General features: G+C 38.8%; 2 protein-coding genes across 16 annotated transcripts in view; both read left to right on the top strand.

Moving 5' to 3' along the window:
- Positions 1 to 18,780, top strand: part of MRTFB (myocardin related transcription factor B) — a 197,591-nt gene that overhangs the window by 106,348 nt on the left and 72,463 nt on the right. Inside the window, exon 1 of one of the 15 annotated variants that reach the window (XM_055365846.2) lies at positions 8,320 to 9,255. The exons of 13 other annotated variants lie outside the window; for them this stretch is intronic. In XM_055365846.2, the coding sequence (XP_055221821.1) occupies positions 9,135 to 9,255 (121 nt within the window). In that variant the 5' untranslated portion in view covers positions 8,320 to 9,134. Of the gene's footprint in view, positions 1 to 8,319; positions 9,256 to 18,780 lie in introns of those variants that run through there. One more of the 15 variants, XM_019012564.3, reaches the window with a different exon arrangement.
- LOC129527632 (uncharacterized) lies at positions 9,266 to 16,864 on the top strand. Its single transcript, XM_055365851.2, has one exon. The coding sequence runs from the start codon at positions 14,856 to 14,858 to the stop codon at positions 15,465 to 15,467; it is 612 nt and encodes a 203-aa protein (XP_055221826.1). The 5' UTR covers positions 9,266 to 14,855; the 3' UTR covers positions 15,468 to 16,864.

The following is an 18,780-nucleotide window of genomic DNA, read 5'->3' as shown; positions in this document are numbered from 1 at the left end:
CGAGGCTGCAGCGAGTAATAATTGCACCACTGTACTCCAGCCTGGACAACAGAACAAGTCTCTGTCTTGAAAAAAAGAAAAAGAATGAAAAGAAAACTCATTTAGAAACTATTATTTAGAAAGCGAGAAGTACATGAACCAGAGGTAGGGTGTGTGTGTATGTGTGTGTGCACGCATTGGTGGGTGTTTAGAGTTAATAATTGATGCCAGTACACAGTTTGAAATTATTAGGAGAGATGGTGCAGAAATGGAAAGTCCAAATCTTAGGAGATTAGAAAAGAGGAGTGTGAGGGAAAATGAAAATAGCTTGGTATGCACAAAGGATCCTAGTGGAGAGGTGTACACTGATCACAGTTTTGTAAGTAGGCGGGAGGGATTACAGACCTAAACAAATTGTCTGGATTCCCTATGGCAAGAAAAAAATTTACTTCTTCCTCAAAGATGGAAGGATGGGAGTGGGAAGGTGCTGTAGCATTTATGTCTGAAGATCTCAATATTGGTAGCGAATCTAGGGGCCCCAGTTACTTGCTGAGAAAGCTATGAGGATAGTAGGGTAGTGTAATCTTGAGGAAAATGAAAATGCTTTGTGGAACAGAGGTGCAGGAGATTCAGAGTCAGTAAGAGATGAAGGAAACATTTTAGAGTTTATATGAGGGCATGGCATGACTTCATACTGGATTTGGTAGTCATCTTGGCTCCTTAACTTCTCAAGCTTTGCTTTTGCTATTCTCTACCTTTGCCGTAACTCCCAAGATAGTAAAATAGGACACTCAGTCAGATTAGGTAAACAAAGGCAAATGCTTAATTCCCACTTTAAGAGAGCATTGTGTAAGCCAAGAAGTAGGATCTCCTCTCTCCATTTGAGTTATATGGTGGACTAGTGTTTCACAAACTTGAGTAATATACAGACCTTTAAAAAACAGTTTGTAGATGACTTAGTTTGGCTTTTCAGTGTATGGGGGGCAGGGGAGGTTTTTTTTGTTTGTTTGTTTTTTCCCTGAGACAAGTTCTCACTTTGTCGACAAGGCTAGGGTACAGTGGCCCCATCTCAGCTCACTGCAGCCTCGTCCTCCTGGGCTCAAGCTATCCTCCCACCTCAGCCTCCCAAGTAGCTGGGACCAGAGGCGCACGCCACCACACTTGTCTAATTCTTTTGTAGAGATGGGGTTTCACCATGTTGCCCAGGCTGGCCTTGAACTCCCGAATTCAAGAAATCCACCCACCTTAGCCTCCCAAAGTGCGGGAATTACAGGCATGAGCCACCACACCAGCCAGATGACTTAATTTTTGTTAATATGACATTGTTGGATTATGTACAATTATAAATGAAGTGTAAACTCCTTGTACTTAGTAGCACTTATATGACAAAACTGAAACACTTTGCATATTAATTATAGAAATCCACAATGCTAATGAAATTCAAATAAATATTAACTTACTGTGACATGATGCATTTTTACATAAATGTGATTGCTGCTTGACACCTGACAGTGGTCCTCACTGCTCTAGCACTGGTTTATGCCATCATGACTCATAGATCCCATTCCTTTTCTCTGTTGAAACTATTACAGTCTGGCTATCATTTTGCCTTCTCTAGGCTTAAACATATTCTCACAGTGTCTGGCTTTGTTACTGTGTGGCAACACTTTATAAAATACTCATCCAGGTGATCAAGGAGATTTTTTTTTCCAGGTTAACAAAATGAAAACAAATTGCATACATTTCCGTAAGGAGTTCATGAACACCCAAGAATACATCTTCAGACTCGGGAAATTTATGTCCTAGTGCTTGTTCTACCAAATCCTGAGACTCTGTGATTGACTGCTTGACTAAAATTAGTCATTTGTGGGCAGGGGATAAGCAAGGGGCAATGGCAGAATATCAAGACATTGAAATACTTTAGTGGTTGAAATAGTTTATCCTAGACTTAACGATAACTAAGGAAGAGAATGCAGGTAAGGCATGAACTAGTAGTCTGGGGAGTGGTCAGAGGACTAGACTGAAGTCGATGAATAGAAAGCAGTACTAGTCAGCGTGGTCCATATGCTGTACCATCCTACAGGCTTTTCCTTACCATTCTCCTGTGAGGTAACTTGAGAAATCAGGAGTGTTTAGAAACTTTAACGGCAGCACGACACCGGTGAGACGCTCAAGTGCATGATTAGTGGACTCCTCTTGTTGAACAGAGTGCAGATTAGTCTGGTTATTGCCAAACTAATGTGACCCTACTAGCAGTGCATGGTGGGACCACATATTGGTCTACAGCGATTGGAAGTTTTAAAATATTTCTCTTAACCACTGATAATTACAGAAGCACCGGTATAAAGAACATTCTAATAAGAGCAAAAGAATGGAAAAGAGGAGAAAGTGGCAGTCAGAAATAGTTAAAAGCTCTAGACCATATTCCTTAAGAGACAGAGATTGTGTCACACACACACCTAACATGTCCCTAGTGCATAGAATGATCTTAGTAAATGCACATTGGCCTTCAGTGAGTTACATTAATGATGTCTAGACATATTTGTATCAATAAGGTGATGAAATGGCATTAAAAGTCTTTCAAATATCCATAGCTAGGGAAATTATCTCAGAATTTGAGGAAGACTGATCATATCATCTGAGGAAAGTTCTTTGTTGTAAATCTTGTAGTCAGTTGTATTTATATAAGTAACTATAAAGCTTAGAAATGGAGACAGGACTTGAATGACTTTTTCTAAGTTGATAAAAGTGTGTTCTGTCATTTCTTGATTACTCATGCTAATGATTGGAGCAGGAAGAGACAAATGGCCCCAGTCTCTTACACAAGTGTAGTCAGAACACTTGTGTTGCAGGCTGCCGCCGTCATGTGAATGGCTGCCTGAGGATGAGCCACGCAAGCTGTCCTCTGCCTGTGCTGCCATTCCCTTGTCCCACACAGCACTCTCCCTCAGTCCGAGCACAGGCCTGTCATGAGACCATGCATGGGGAAATTCCAACCCTGAAAAGCCTTCTTTGCCTTTCATGTCCTCAGAGAGGGTGAAGCAAACCTGGAGGGGAGGGAGGTGCTGAATGTGCTGGTGTGCCGGTCTGTTCCAGGGTGGGGGACAACAAGCACAGATGACAAACCAGTGATCAGACTGTTTGGCCCTGTTGTGGTGTTCAATTCTGCTGCAGTACTTAACTGTGAAACATGGATGATTTCCTTCAAAATCTTATTACCCTAGAAAGGTCAGAAAAATGTATCCTTCCTTATGAAACAGCGGTTTTCATAGGGGCTAATTTGTTAATCTGTTTACATCCGAAGTACTGTATGTTCAGTATATATTTTTAAAGTGATAAAGTGAAGGACTTTTTCAATATATATTTTAAAAGTGATAACCATAAAGAACTTTAAAGACATGCTATCTGATTTAAGAGAGAGCACTCTTTAAGTGTTGTTTAAATAAAAAAACATTTTTTTAAATTAACCGTTGGGATTTACCATAACCATTTAGTAACAGTCTAAAGGTATAGTATTTTACAGTGGTGTTTATAATGTTAAAAGCGAGAAAAATATGGATCAAATATGTATTTTACTAAAAATATGGTAGCATTAGGAAAAAAATTTACGTGTACCCTAGACTGAAATTTTCCTTCCTAAATACATCCAATCTCATTATCTGTGTAGATTTTGTAATACTCTGACTCAGCCTGTGTGAAGGAAGTTGCAAAGCTTACTATTATTCACTTGAGTGAATAGCTACTGAGGATCTATTAGCAAGTACTGAGACATAGAAGATGAAAAGAAAAGGTCATCTTTACTCAATCTTTATGTCAAGAATGCTACCAGAAAAGTATGCCTCAATATTTACCCATCTCTTTGCATTTGTTACTAATTATTTTATTCATTACTCTTGAATGTTTTTACATTGTGAAACATTGCCCAGTTGGAAATATTACCAGGTTTTTTTCATAGTGAAGTATAGTATCATCACAGCAATATTCTTTTTATCAGTAGTTTTACAAGCATATATTAACTCTGCCAAGTTTTTGTGTAAGTCCCTTGAGCTGCATTTGTTTGTATTCTGATTCCCTGAAGACTTTCTTGGATTGTTCCTAGTCTCTAAGCCATACAGTTTTTCTCACACTTATTAAATATCTGCCTGGGGTGGTGGGAAAATGGACTTGATTTATGGTCATCTCTTTCATACTAAAAGAGCTCTTTTCAGTGTGCATACACACAAACACCGTGGAAGCAGATTTATCATAGCAGAAGTGACTTTCATCACATATTATTTGAAGTTAAATGTTACTCGTGACATTAGAGCCAAATGACAGTGAAGATGATGTACCACATATAGTAGAGGAACAAGGGCAAACCTACTGGAAAGCAATTCAGGTGACAGTGGTGGGGGTTTCTCCTACTGAGGGATACTGCAGGTCTCCTCCATCTCTCCCTAATTCATCCCAAAAGGCATTGTGTGGAGCTGAGCTGGGCAGCTGCCCTGTGGGAGAGGGGGAGGCAGGCCAGTGTACAGTGAAGAGGCTTCTGCACAGTTTTAGCCACAGCAGTGGCAGTGGTGATGTATACAGGGTGTCCCTGAGTGGAGTGGCAGAAGCTATGGGAGACAGGTTTCTCCCTGTAGGAGAAGAGGCCACAAATACAGAAAAAAATGAGAGCGAACCTGTGGCACTGGAATGGAATTGGAGGCATTGGGATGAACTCATGGTTTTCAATACATATAAATAAATACAGACATATGTACTTAAATATAGATGTATATTTACATCCATTCATATATAGAGATATAAATGTTATGTAGATGTGTGTGTATACATCCACACACATATAAACTCAGACATGTTCCTCAGCTCTGTCTGCAGAGAAGGCCTGGGAACAGTGACACCCTTGCAGCAGTGAGCATACCTAGCATTCAGACCTTGGGTTCTAAACAAAGCAGGGAAAAAGTACAAGATGAGTCTGGGACATCTTGTGCCGGGAAGTAAGAAGGTAATAAACTGCTCAAAGAATGATAGAATCATGACAATAAGAAACTGGGAGTTCACACTAGCCAAATCTGGGACAATTTGGGCATTAAAATAAATAATGAAAGTCACAGATTATAAGCTATTGCATGAAATAGGAGACTGTAAATAGGTAACATAAACCATGTAAAGAGAATTTTTTTTTCTTATAGTAGGATGTGCCACTAATAAATGTAGAAGGAATGATGGAGTTTTCAAGTTCACCATTTGGCAGCCATCATAGTGATAAATAATTTAGCCAAATACACCAATGGATTGTTCTCAAAGCACCTTCCCACAGAATAATTATATACAAAAAGAATAATTTCACCATGGAGAAATCTGGCCAGTACCAAGGTGTCAAAATATACATCATCAGTTTTGAGACAATTAATATACTTGAATTTGTGTATTATCTGATAGGATGCAAAGATGGCATCATTATTTCTGGGGTATTCCTGTTGAAAATGTATCACCAGAACCTAATCCTAAGGACACAACAGACAGACTCAAATTGAGGATAATACTATAAAATAACTGGCCTGTAATCATCAAAATTCAAGGAAAGATAAGTGAAGAAAGACTGAGAGAATGTTAGAGATGGACAAAAACTAAAGAGACTTAATAATTCAAGAACTCAATGTCATATGTGATCCTGGTTTGGATCCTTTTACTATACAGGATATTGTTGGGACAATTGGTGGAACTTGAATGCAGATATATCAATGTTAACTTGTTTCCTCTTTTTATGTGTTTGTTTTTTTCTTATCAATGTTAATTTGATATATCTATACCGACTAAGCAATCATCAATATCATCTTGATATTGATTATTATATTTTGGTTCTGTAGGAGAATATCCTTGTTTGTAGGAATTACACACCTGAACACTTAGGGTAAAGAAGTATCATGTTAGAACCTATTCAGAGATGATTCTGGGGGAAATGCTCTGTAAATTTGAAATTATTTCAAAAAATTTTTTTAATAAATGTTCTTTCAGGCACATTCACCACTAGAGAAATTACTTTCTTTGAGAACTACAAAGACACAACTTTTGATATAAACCTACAGCAGAATAATGTGTTTTCTTGTTGGGATTTTGATATCTATTAGATACAAAAATAAGCATGCAGAGGTTTCTTAAGAGGTAGCTTTTTAAAAACACATTTAACACACACTGAAGATACATACACACACAGATATGGTAAAGAATTTTAAAGTGGCTGGTGTAGTTGTGCATCTACTGAGATTTATAGGCTTGTGACCTAAAAACAGTTGGGCATTTTTCCGGATTTAAAAGCAACATCCTGAAATTTAAAAAAAAAAAAAAAAGTTGGCATTTATTGTTTTCGTTTTTCTTTTTGCAAAGTAATTAAGCATGTAGGCCCCGGAGCCAAGCTGCGTGCTTTGGAATCCTGGCCACCACTTATGAGATATGCCACCTCTGACAAAGTATTTGATTTTTTTTTTTTTTTTGAGATGGAGTCTCACTCTGTGGCCCAGGCTGGAGTGCAGTGGCACAATCTCAGCTCACTGTAACCTCTGCCTCCCGAGTTCAAGTGATTGTCTTGCCTCAGCCTCCCGAGCAGCTGGGATTATAGGTATGTGCTACCATGCCCAGCTAATTTTTGTATCTTTAGTAGAGATGGGGTTTTGCCATGTTGGCCAGGCTGGTCTCAAACTCCTGACCTCAAGTCATTCGCCCACCTCGGCCTACCAAAGTGCTGGGATTATAGGCGTGACCCACCACTGATTTTTTTAAGCCTCCATTTTCCCATGTGTAGATCAGGAAAATAATGATGAACTCACAAGTCTTGCAGTAGGATAGCATACAGTAATCACTAAATAAAGTTGGCTGCTATTATTTCATGAGTAGTTAAAATGCTTTCATAAAATCATTTTAGTATGATTATGTTAGCTTTCTTTCCTCTCACCAGGAGTAGAATTACCAGGGGGCCATCAAAGTCATGGCTTCTGCTATTAAGCCTGTCTCAGGATGAAATTAAAGCCTGGAGCTGGAGCATATTCTAGAAGACAGAAGGCAGGGCAAGGCCATAGACAGACTTGGGCTTTAGAGAACTAAGACTTTGGTTAAATTCCATACCTGCTACTTAGAAGCTTTGTGACTTGAGTCTTGGCGTGTAAAATGTCTATAGCATACACAATCATAGCGACCACGTGAATTGTGGAGGGTTAAATTAGATAAACCTTGCAAAACAGCTAATTAAGTGACCAACCTAAAGAATGTCCTCAAAGAGCTATGGTTATTTTTATTACTCCTTTAAAAGTGCATGAGTAGTTTCTTCAGAAGAATGTAGGCGTTAGGGTCAGAGATAGTAACAGAACGTTTGAGGGCATTTTTGAGAGTGTGATAAGCTTGTCACTATTTGTTCCTGCAGAGGTTTGGACTGCCAAGGATGGACTTAAATTGCTTCACAAGGAATTTCAGTTGACAAGAAGCATGTCCTGTGAGATGCTGAAAAAGGATAGATAGCAATCTTTCTAGAACAATATGGGTTTAGTGCACACCAGCCTTGGAACCAGGCACAAAGGACAGAATACTTCATCCAGACCCACCTGTGTTTAAGTGGTGGAAAGAATATTGATTTTTCTGTCTGTAAAAATGTAAGCCTTTATCCCAGAGGAGGGTCTCATCAGGTACATGATTAAAATGTGTCTGTATATTTTCTTTTGAAGAGAAAATGTGCTTCCTTTAGAGAACTTATTTAGTTGCTCATCTAAAATTAGTGGCTCTTAGTTATTGATCCAGGACTTCTTTAGAATTCTGGGTATTATTAAAGGAAGTTTTCCTGATGCACTGTCTTCTGCTTTAATTCATTCACTCAACCATGCTACAAATGTTTATTGAGAACACCTAATATTCCAAGCACTCTGCTAGAAGTTATTTAAAAAAAAAAAAAAAAGAGGACAAAACAGAACCTCATGAAACAGTATTCACAGTCTACTGCTCTTATAACCTCTGATGGGTTTTATGGGAACTCTTTGCAAAGGAACACACTTTGAACCATTTTTAAAAATCAGATTATTTTGGCTACAGAGGTATATATCTGGAGTATTTGGAGACTGGCTTATCTCCACATTTGCCTGGAATTCCTGTATCTAGAGATTTCCTTCCAGCAGTGTCCCTATATGCAGTGAACAGCAGCCTGTGACTTGCAGGAGAGTTGCCCATCCTTGATAGCTCATGTAAAATTAAACTTAGGCTGGTCATTGGTTTACTCTGTTATGAAATAGAAGCTCTCAGTGTTGCCGCTTTTAATGCATGGGGGGAGAATTTTCCTTAAAAAAAATCATGGCAATGTTAACTCTCCCAGCCAACTAGTGGCACTAAGAAAAACTGCTGCTTGGGTCTGAATTGCCAAAGGAAGAAAGCTGCAATTGCAGTACATTTCCCTATTACAAAGAGCATCAGCTTTGCCAGGAAGAGGCACATGCAGCACAAAGCACACCACAAAAGAACTTTGGTAGTGAAATGACTCTGTCTTCATTCACATATGCTGGTAGCATGTTTATTCAGTGTGTGCCTCTGCTGAGATAAGAGCCACTTCCTTCAGATGCCCTAGACTGCCGTTTGTGTAGCTGGAGAACTTAATGAGTAATGGATGTGCTTGTCTGGTCAATATAAAGTATTTCCACAGCCTGTGGCTGTGTTTATAGAGAGCGGGAGAGAGACCACAGGCAGCAATTTGTCTTCTTAGGTATCAGCGAAGTCTTCTCTTTTAACAACTAGAAGATTTATTTTTAACTGCTTGACTCAGTGTTTGTCAGATGATTCGGACCATCAAACTGCAGATTGAAGTCCCCAGCGCGGGGGAAGCTGGAATGGCAAGGGAAAGGGGGCTGGCTGGGAAAAGGGGTGGGATTTTAGAATCGTGCCTGTGTGGCTCTGCCTCCCGATGTGGGAGAGAGTTAAGGGCTTCCAGCGGCATGAGTGTATTTGCAGGTCAAGCTGGGAACTAAAGGGTAATGGCTGCCTTCAGCTGCTTAAAGACATAATTGGCCAGTGATTGGGGTATTGTGGGGAGCAACCAGGGACCCAGGGACCAGAGTGTTCTGCGCACCGCACTTCGCTCTTCTGCAAATTAAGCTTTTCTCCTGCTTGATGCTGCCTGTCTTCAGAAGCCTCTCACCATGATCGATAGCTCCAAGAAGCAGCAACAGGGCTTCCCAGAGATTTTAACTGCTGGGGATTTTGAACCATTAAAAGAAAAGGAATGCCTTGAGGGGAGCAACCAGAAAAGTCTCAAGGAAGGTCAGTCTGTCTGTGGACAGGGGCAAAACTGCCAAATTCATATTCTGGTCAGCCAGCTGAGCTTGTCTGTCTGTTACCATGCTGTGTGTCTGCTCTCTCTGTTCACTCATGTACCTTACACGTTCTAAGTTCTTTGAAATGAAAGCTTAATGCTGTTCTGGGTAGCTGTTACTAAAGATTCATTAGCTGATGGAACTGTAGGGCTTTTGCAGTAATTCATGCAGTAAGGGGACTTGTACAGCCAGTCCTCATTTTGGTAAAATCTTCCCAGGTTCATTTTGTATATTTTCTTCCTTTTTTTCTCTTCCCTCTGTCTTTTCGGAGAGGCCATTTCCTTTTTTATGTTAGTGAGAACACTGCTTCTTTTAGGTTTCCAAACACATAATTCCAGGAAAATTCATTTTTTCAGTTAAGATGCTTATGATTTTTACTGTTTAAAACCAGGAAGGTAGCTAGCTTTTAAATCCTACAGTGATAGGTTAATTGGTTGTAATGCGCATTGCATCGTTTTTTGTTTTAAAAAGCACATTGCATAGCTTGATTTTGTTTTGTAACAAAGCAAAGAATAAGCTTGAGAATAAATACTGTCGATTATTATTGTTAGTAAACACTGCACAGGCACCTCACTGATTGATTTAAGGAAATAGCCAAACATGTGGACATTGCTGTCCTCTGTCCTGGCATACAGAAGCATGGCAAGACTGGTACACAGCTTGCCTTCCTGTAGCCAGTGTTTAAGAAATTCAGGGTCTACAGAGAATAAGTTTTCCTGAATTTGAGACATGAGGGTCACTCTTCTCAATGCTTGTTTAATTTGAAAATTGGTTTCCTAGTCATCTTTGGGAAGCAAAAACCCACAATCCCCCTTTTTCAGCCTCTGCTTTCAGCTGCTGCCAGCAGCCACCCCCTTGCCTCCCGCTCGCTCTTGCCCGTCTTATAGAGACTCAGAGAGTAAATGTAGAGTTAATTGGTTTAAGTAGTGCTTTGAGCTTCTTCTAAAAGATAAGAAGAAGAAACAAGAGTTAGACTTGCTGGAGTTGAACTACTCTTGGGTATGGGTAGGAAAAACTCCTAGGTCGAAATAAATGACACACAATGAAGTATAAATAGCTGTTGCTAGGAACCAAACAATGGAGTTGCCTCTGCTTGTGCACAGCATGTCTTACTGCCGGTTTTTATAAAAATCGATACCAGTGGAATTTTTAGGATGCATTTCTGGAGACTCATTGAAGGGAACTTAAATTTCTTAAATCATTAATTTTTTAAAAGTTTGAGAATTATCTATCATTTAAGTCAAGTTCAAGTGTCAAGCTCCTAATAATACCATAAATTTAAAACATTTTTGCGTACTTGAGAAACTAGGAAAGTAGAGGAAAACAGAATAGGAGAAATAAAAAGATGTCACAACAGCAATGGGATTAAGGCACATAGAAAGCAAGGATTAAAAATATAAAAACAGAGGAAGAGAATCATCAACAGGAACCACAAAATAGAGTTGTGATGGTTACATAAAGTACAGATTCTTTTCCTAACAATTCTGACTATGCTTTCGATTTATACAGGTGTAATAGTATAATGACAAAACAGCATAGACCCTGGAGTGAGAAATACTTGAGTTCAAATCCTACATGCACCATTTACCAGGTCTGTGATCCTGGACAAGCTTACTCCTCTGAGCCTTAACTTCCTCATTTGTACAATGAGGAGAAACAATACCTACTTCATAGTGATTTTATTAAGATGCCTTGTTAATGCCAGTTTCTCATCTCTCTTCTTGCTTTTTTCGTATTTCTTTTTCCTTCTGTTTAAATTTAAATTTTAAAATCCCGCATATATTTACAAAATAGAAGTGTTATATATCTTATTGTTTTGTTAAATTTGTTGATATAAAGAGGTAGAGGAGAGAAACTTTATATTTAAAACACTCCACAGAAATAATTGGATGATAAAATTAATGTCTCACTGTAGTTGCACTGAACTGGGTTTTGCTTTATATCTCAACAGACTAAATATTTCTACTCATTTAATAGATTCTACTCATCTAATAGGTAGGGTTGAGGCTAAAATAATGTATGTAGACATTAAGGACAATTTGCTGCTTCAAAGTTAGTGACATTGAAAGGATTAGATCTGGATTTAATTAGAATGGAATAAATAAAAATTATAGAAAGGCACTTTTAAAATTTGGAGTCATATAAAAATAACTTGGTTCTCTTTGCAAAATTGAACTCCCAAAATTCAGTATGTCACTGATCCTGCCTGCAGATGAACAACAGTGTTCAGCTCATCAGATTTGTAGAATTTAACTTTGGGACAAGCTCCTGGTTACTTTATCTGCTTTTAAATATTGGGTCCTGCATCGTTTACATTAATCCATGGAAGTTAATTGAGATGGCAGCAGTTGTTCAAATACTTTTGGTTAATGTTTTACTCTAAAATACCCTGGAGTCTAATTAGATTTGTGCTGTTTTGTCAAAAGAGACAAATATATAAATGACTATTAATAATCCCTAATAGTTTATACTTCATGTTTTAAAGGACACTTGTTAAAAATATTTATCATATTTTATATCAACAGTGGTTTTCTACTCATTTTTGGAAAACTTGTTTTTGGGTTGTTTGAAAAAGCAACCTTTAGAATTTTTTTAAATGTCTGAATTATAAGTTTCTGGGTAATGAAGGAGGGATAAATTTGGGTTCATTTAACTTTTTAATCACATAGACACAAGCTTGGGCTCTATATGTCTGATATGTGTCCACTCTCAGGGCTTGGAAGGCTACTCTGCTTCTCAAATAGTTGCTTGCTTGCTTCCTTATATTGGGATGTTTTAGAATCTTGTAATTGTTTACAGTGCTAGTTGGCTGAAATTATTATGAGGGGAAAACAGCCTTTATTAGCAAACGCTGTAGGATTCAAGAATTGATGGGATGCCTTAACAAGAAAATTTAGCAATACCTTTTGAAAATTTAAAAGAGGAAAAAGTTCTAACTGCTGACCACCTGTGAACAGTTGTCATCACAGTGCAGAGAATTGTGTGGATAATAAAGCATATCATCTCACAGCTTTGTTGATGCTTATATAAGCTTTTTGATAGATACCAGCCAGTATATGTGGTTGGAGAATTTAATTATTTTCTTCTCTAGGAGAGAACAGCAATAAATGTCATGAATTCCCCTGAACAAATTCAAAATAGAAAATTCTCCTTAGACTAGTTTCTTTTGTCAAAGCAGCAATAGGAAATCTCAACTTTTAACTTGTCTACAAACGGCTTCAAACATTCTCTGATTACACTCAACATACATGAGCTTTCAATTTCTGGATCTACAGCTAAGAAGAGTATTACAAACCACTCTGACATGACAACTGAAGAGTTGATAATTATGAATTTTCAGGAAAAATCAAATAAATTGAGATGATTTAATTCAGATAAGTGTTTTAATGTGGGTCATTATTGAGATAAATGAATCATAATTCTAATGCTACTAGCTAGTTATGTTCCATATTTATCACAGGCAAATGGTAGCAAATGGATTTTAAGAGGAAAAAATGATATTTGATATAAAGGACTCTCTAATGGTGAAAAATAAGATACTACAGAAAGAAAACCAAGTTGTGTGTTAATTACTTTGACTAAAACTGCCCTAACAGACAACCCTCAATCGCAGTGTTTTAACCATTCAAAGTGCATTTCTTGCTCAAAACGCAGTCCAGTGTGGGCAGGACAACTATCCCAGGCAGCTGTCCTCCAAGAAGTGACCTGGGGACCTGGGCTCCTGTCATTGTGTGGCTCAACCAGGAGTGTCAAGGGAGTGGGGAGGAGTTACAGACTTGGGGGGCCACATTTCCAGTTCTGCCACAGACTGGCTAATAGCCGAGATGAAGTACATGAAAGCTTATGGTAGATGGCCCAGCCAGCAATGCAGTAAATTAACATACTGTACTGGGATGTGTCTGTAGTAGCTTTGAGAAGAAAATGAACATTTGTCTGAAATATTATGAATAATCCAACCTGGAAATACATCGAGATTAAATAAATCACTTTACCAAAGCACCAGAGCTTTTTTAAATGATGGAAGTTATGCATACTCTACCTGTACTGTCCACTACCCACATATGGCTGCTTAAATTTAAAATAATTAAAATGAAATAAATTGTTTTAAAAATTCAGTTCCTCAGTCACATTAGCCACATTTCAACTACTCAGCAGCCACATGTGGCTAGTGGCTGCTGCAATGAATGTTTCCATTTCTGCCCTCACAGAAAGCTCTGGACAACGCTACTCAGTGCTTTGCTCCTCTCGCTCCTGCCTTGCAGGCCCTGTCTCTTACAACCCAATTCCTGTGCCATTTTTTAAAGAAAGGCACTTGATCCCATCAGCTAATGATAATTTCTTCTCTCCTGTATATTCCCAGTAACTGTATCTGTACCGTTCTATGGCATTTCACCTTATGCTAGTGTAATATAGAGCTGCACTGTCTTTGCTATTAGCCCCATAATATTTCTTGGAGAAAGAATTGTTGTCAGGCCTGTTTGTCCCCCTCATCCCCCAATATCCTGCATCTCATAGACACATTATTATTATGCATAAGTATTTAAAGAGTATTAATGCCCTTCTCTGCCTTCTTAAACAGAATATAATAATTGGAATTATCACCTTCAGATATAATTTATAATTCCATTATAAATTAATGGCTTACCCCAAATGTAATGCCATGGTGCCCCGAAGGCACTGTTAAGGTATGTAAGATTGTTGTCCATGCACAGAATGATTGCTGGGTCATTACTAGATTACTCAAATTGTTATTTATTGTTTGATTTTTATCATCTGCCACTTCAGGCTGCTCTTCCTTTTCTGATTGCTGCTTCTAATCTTTAAAAATAAAATAGACAATTAAAATAAATGGTTAAAACGTATAGAAGGTATTACAAAGCACATGAATTTTGCAACGTCTATTTTGATTTCTTTTGGAATGTCTTCTTTGTTTTCTGCCGACATTCTACTAATTAAAAGTGTTGTACAAGTGAGCTGCCACTAAATTAATGTTTTTTAAAGGAGTGGGGCACAGTGGCTCACACCTATAATCCCAGCACTTTTGGGAGTCTGAGGCAGGAGGATCACTTGAGCCCAGGAGTTTAAGACCAGCCTAGGCAACATAGCAAGACTCCGTCTCTACAAAAAAAAAAAAATAATAAGCCAGGTGTGCTGGCTTATGCCTGTAGGCTTACCTACTTAGGAAGCTGAGATGCAGGGATCCCTTGAACCCAGGAGTTTGAGGCTGCAGTAAGCTGTGATCATGCCACTGCACTCCAGCCTGGGTGACAGAACAAGACCCCTGTATCAAAAAGTAAATTTGAAAAGATATGAGATATGGTTCTTATACAATAGGAATGAAAAAGTAAAAGATATCTCTTCACAGACATTATTCAGTATTTTTAAAAGGTGCATACTACTATTGAGATGAAGTTATATAATTTTTTATTAGAAATAATTATATTTAGCAGAAGTTTGAGTGCTTTCACATAGCACAATGCCAGTTATGTTAAACTTCTGTAAGCCCCTACATTCAGGGAGCTGATAGCCTAAAGAATGAGAAACTAAATGGTAGTAGAAGTTAAAACACACCCACATACACGAGATAACAGAAAAAAAGCTATATATGCTTTGGTCCAAGTAAGCAAGCATTACAGACTGGGGGCTGGGCCTCTCTTGTGCTGCAGACCTGTGCTGCCATCTGCCTCCCTGATGTTTCCAGTGGGCCTTTTATTCCTTGCCACCAAACATTCTTCCAGGGTTCCTCATCTCAATAAACAGCACCCCTGTCCACCCAGTGGCTCCTGCCAGGAACCTAGTTGGGAGCAATTCTTGACACCTTCCTTGACCTCCTCAGAACCTGTCACCAAGTCCTGCCGCCAAAGCTGCCAATTCTACCTCAGAAATATTTCATCTGTCCACAGCACTGTATCATCACGGCCAACAGCCCTGTCCAGGTCCCCTTTACTCAGATCACATATTTACGGGCATCTTTACTCCAGCAGAAAGAGCGCAGCCTTGCTGGTTTTCCCTCCCCCTACACACATTCTGGCCCCTTTCATTCCTTCACCCTCCACTGATGTCAGGAGTGATCATTGTATTGCGTCACTGCACTCCAACCTGGGCAAGAGTGAGACCCTGTCTCAAAAAAAAAAAAAGAATAATCATCTTAAAATGTAATCCTATTCCGTTGTGTCACTGGCTCACACCTTGTAATTGATTTCCATTGTACTTGGGATAAAATCAAAAATCTGTGGGGTAAAAAGCCTTGCGTATGTTTCCAGAAGCCGCTGGACTTGCTCTCCCTCATCTCTCTTCTCTCTAGAATGCCTCCCCTCCCCAGCCCCTGGCCTGAGCACCTGCAGCTCACCCTTTCAGTTTCACTTCGGATGTCGCCTTCTCACACAGGCCCTTCAGTACCACTGCTCCCTCCTCAAACTGACTTAGATCCTTTTAGTCTTTGTATGTATCATTACTATTATTTTATTCAATATCCCTCTCCCCCTCTAGACTGTGAGATCTATGAGGATGGCGCTAAGTCTATTTTGTTCACCACTGTGCTTGCACCTGCGGGCCTGTGACATCTGCTACTCACTTGGTAAATATTATTTCACAGGAGGATGTTTATTTCCTGGGATAGAATAACCAGGAAAGTGTTCGTGGGGCTGCTCTGGTTATCCTGATTCCATCACCTAAAGGAAAAAGGCACATCAAAATTACCATTTAAACCATTTTAAGGCCTACATTCAGCATCAGGGTAGGCCTTGATTAGTATTTCATCATATCAGTCTCACCTTATTAAGGTGATATAGTCCCTGCTTACAGTGGTTCAACTTAGGATTTTTGACTTTATGATGGGTTTATCAGAGTATTAAATGCATTTTGACTTACAGTTTTCGACTTAAACCCATCCTAAGTGAAGGAGCATCTGTACTATCATAACACCACTCTAATTTATTAAAAGCTTTCAGGAAAAAATATAGATATGTTTGAAACATTGGGTTTTCCATTGTTTCCTAAAGATAGCTTTATCAGGGTTTTTTAGCAGGCATCAGAATGGCAAAGAAGATCTTAACATTTCTTTGTGTCTTCCCAGTTGTATTTGTATTGCTTATACTGGAATAACAAAATACCGTGGACTACGTGGCTTAAACAACAGAAGTTAGTTTTCTTACAGTTCTGGAGGCTAGGAAGCCTGGTGAGGCCAGTTAATGGTGGTGGGTCTCTTCCTGGCTTGTAGCCTTCTTGCTGTGCATGCACATGGAGAGAAAGAGGGAGGGTGAGCTCTCAGGTGTCTCTTCTCATGAGGACACTAACCCTGTCAGATCAGGGTCCCAACCTCGTGACCTCATTTAACTTTACCTCCGAAAGGCCCTTTTTCCAAATGCAGTCACACTGGGGGTTAGGGCTTCCATGTAGGAATTTGAGAGGGACACAGTTCAGTCTATAACAGCAGTGAATTCTTATTGATGTAAGAACTTTTTCTATTGGTATTTTAAGGTACAAGATTTCTTATAAAATAGAGATAGTGTGAGCAAAAGCACTGATGAGGTTAATTGGTACAGTGGCCAAAACTTCATAGCATATTAGGAAGTATTTCTTTTTGTGTGCTTTTCTTTTTTTTTTTTTTTTAATTATCTTGTGGAAAGACTAAATTTTCCTTTTTAATTCTGGCTCTGCTTCTCACTAGCTGTGTGATCTTGGATAAATGCTTAATTCCTTTGTAAAACTCAGTATTGGTGCCCGCCATGTAGGGTTGTTATGAGGATTAGATGTGGTGATAGCCGTAAAGCTCCCAGGATGGAGTCTGACAAACAATGAGCCCACATTAAAGCTCCGTTTGACGCACTTGGCCATCCTTCCCAGTGTGGGGCAAAGTAAAACCAATTTCTAGGCTATTGAAGCAGGTGAATGCACACAGGCTGGCAATTTCCCAACTGAATATGATTTCTGAGGAGGTGCAAGTGTCCAGTGTCTGCATTGTAGCATGCATGATCATCTGCTAGAGTTGCCCTTTTTCTCGTTTATTTGAATCTAAACAGTAGAGCAAGTAGATTGACTATCTTGGAGTTTAAACACCGAAAACATCCAAACATCAGAACTTTTCTCCACATACTACTGACATTGAAACATGTCACGAAACATGACATTCTAATACCAGAACAATTGGCTTTTGTGCGTGGCAAGGGATAATGTGGCAATCCTCTATGCTGTGCATGGCTGCTTGGTCCATCATCGTCTGGATCATCTCACACAGTTGCTATGATATTAGGATAACACACAAGTTATGGCAGTTCTTAGTTTATGTTTTGCTAGGCACATTGCACATGTGTGTGTATATATATACATAGGTATATGTACAAATGTGTATATGTAAATATATTTGAGTGTGTGTTTGTATCAGCCCCATTCCTGAATCCACAAAATGGAAAGGAAAACTGAGATACTGAGTCTGGATCATCTGACTTCAACAGAGTAGCATGTGCTTACTATTCTGGGAAAAATTGGAGGTAAACAATATTCCACTGTTCCCTGTTTCGTTAATTGTTCTTTTATTCAGAGAGCCCACCTTACGCATTTGTATTAAGAAACATGAGAACATTCTATACAATGTACATTTTTCCATTATAGAGGGATTCAGAAGCAGAGCTTTAGCTTGTAGCACTAGCTCTACCTATAGCTGCACACTGAAATTCTAAACCATGGTGGAGTGTAGAATTTTTTATTGCCCTCAAAATAAGAAAAATAAACATTATCTTCTTTGGGAACCATATAGATAAGGAATTTAGAACTTTAAGGATAGAACCAACATGATCTCACAGGTTAAAAATGAATTGTTTGAAAAATCAAGTATTGTTTTAACCTCTGCATTGTTGGTGATCAATTAAGTGGATGATTAATATCTTTATGTACATCTGTCGCAGGCTAATGTTATCTCTGCCATTCTGTACCAGGCCCCTGGCTTGACAACATACTGTCATATCACAAGAAGCATACTTTAAATTCATTCCAACTTTTGACAAAAAGGAGAAAGGAATTTGTGTGAAGGTATGATGAGTTTAAAGAAACATGCCCCATTTTTAGCTGTCTGTTTCCATGGCAACAGAAGCAGCAGCCAACCAGAGAGTTATCAAAGCTCCTGTAAATTTCCAAAGCTGAGTGTTGAAACATTGTCTTCCTGACCTCATGCTGCAGATTATCGTAGGAAACCTACAGTGTATTAGTCTGGAATAATGGCGGTCCTGTTAGCATTTTAGTTTTTACTTTAATTTTGCTCTTTAATTTCTAAGAGAAGGTAAATGCTACATTCTAGATTGTGGGACTTCCTTACAGGCAAGGGATGGTGGTTTAGAATTCCGAGGTCTATACCACCTGCCACTTCCCCTCCTTTTCCAATTCTGTGTACTTAATAAGAATGCAGTAAACTTTATGTTGAAATCAAAGGCAATATTTCCACTTGGTCTAGAGCCTAACTTTTTTCAAACACTAATTT

Source organism: Gorilla gorilla, chromosome 18, assembly GCF_029281585.2.
Source record: "Gorilla gorilla gorilla isolate KB3781 chromosome 18, NHGRI_mGorGor1-v2.1_pri, whole genome shotgun sequence".
Lineage (NCBI taxonomy): Eukaryota > Metazoa > Chordata > Mammalia > Primates > Hominidae > Gorilla > Gorilla gorilla.
This window is presented reverse-complemented; position numbering and strand designations above follow the sequence as displayed.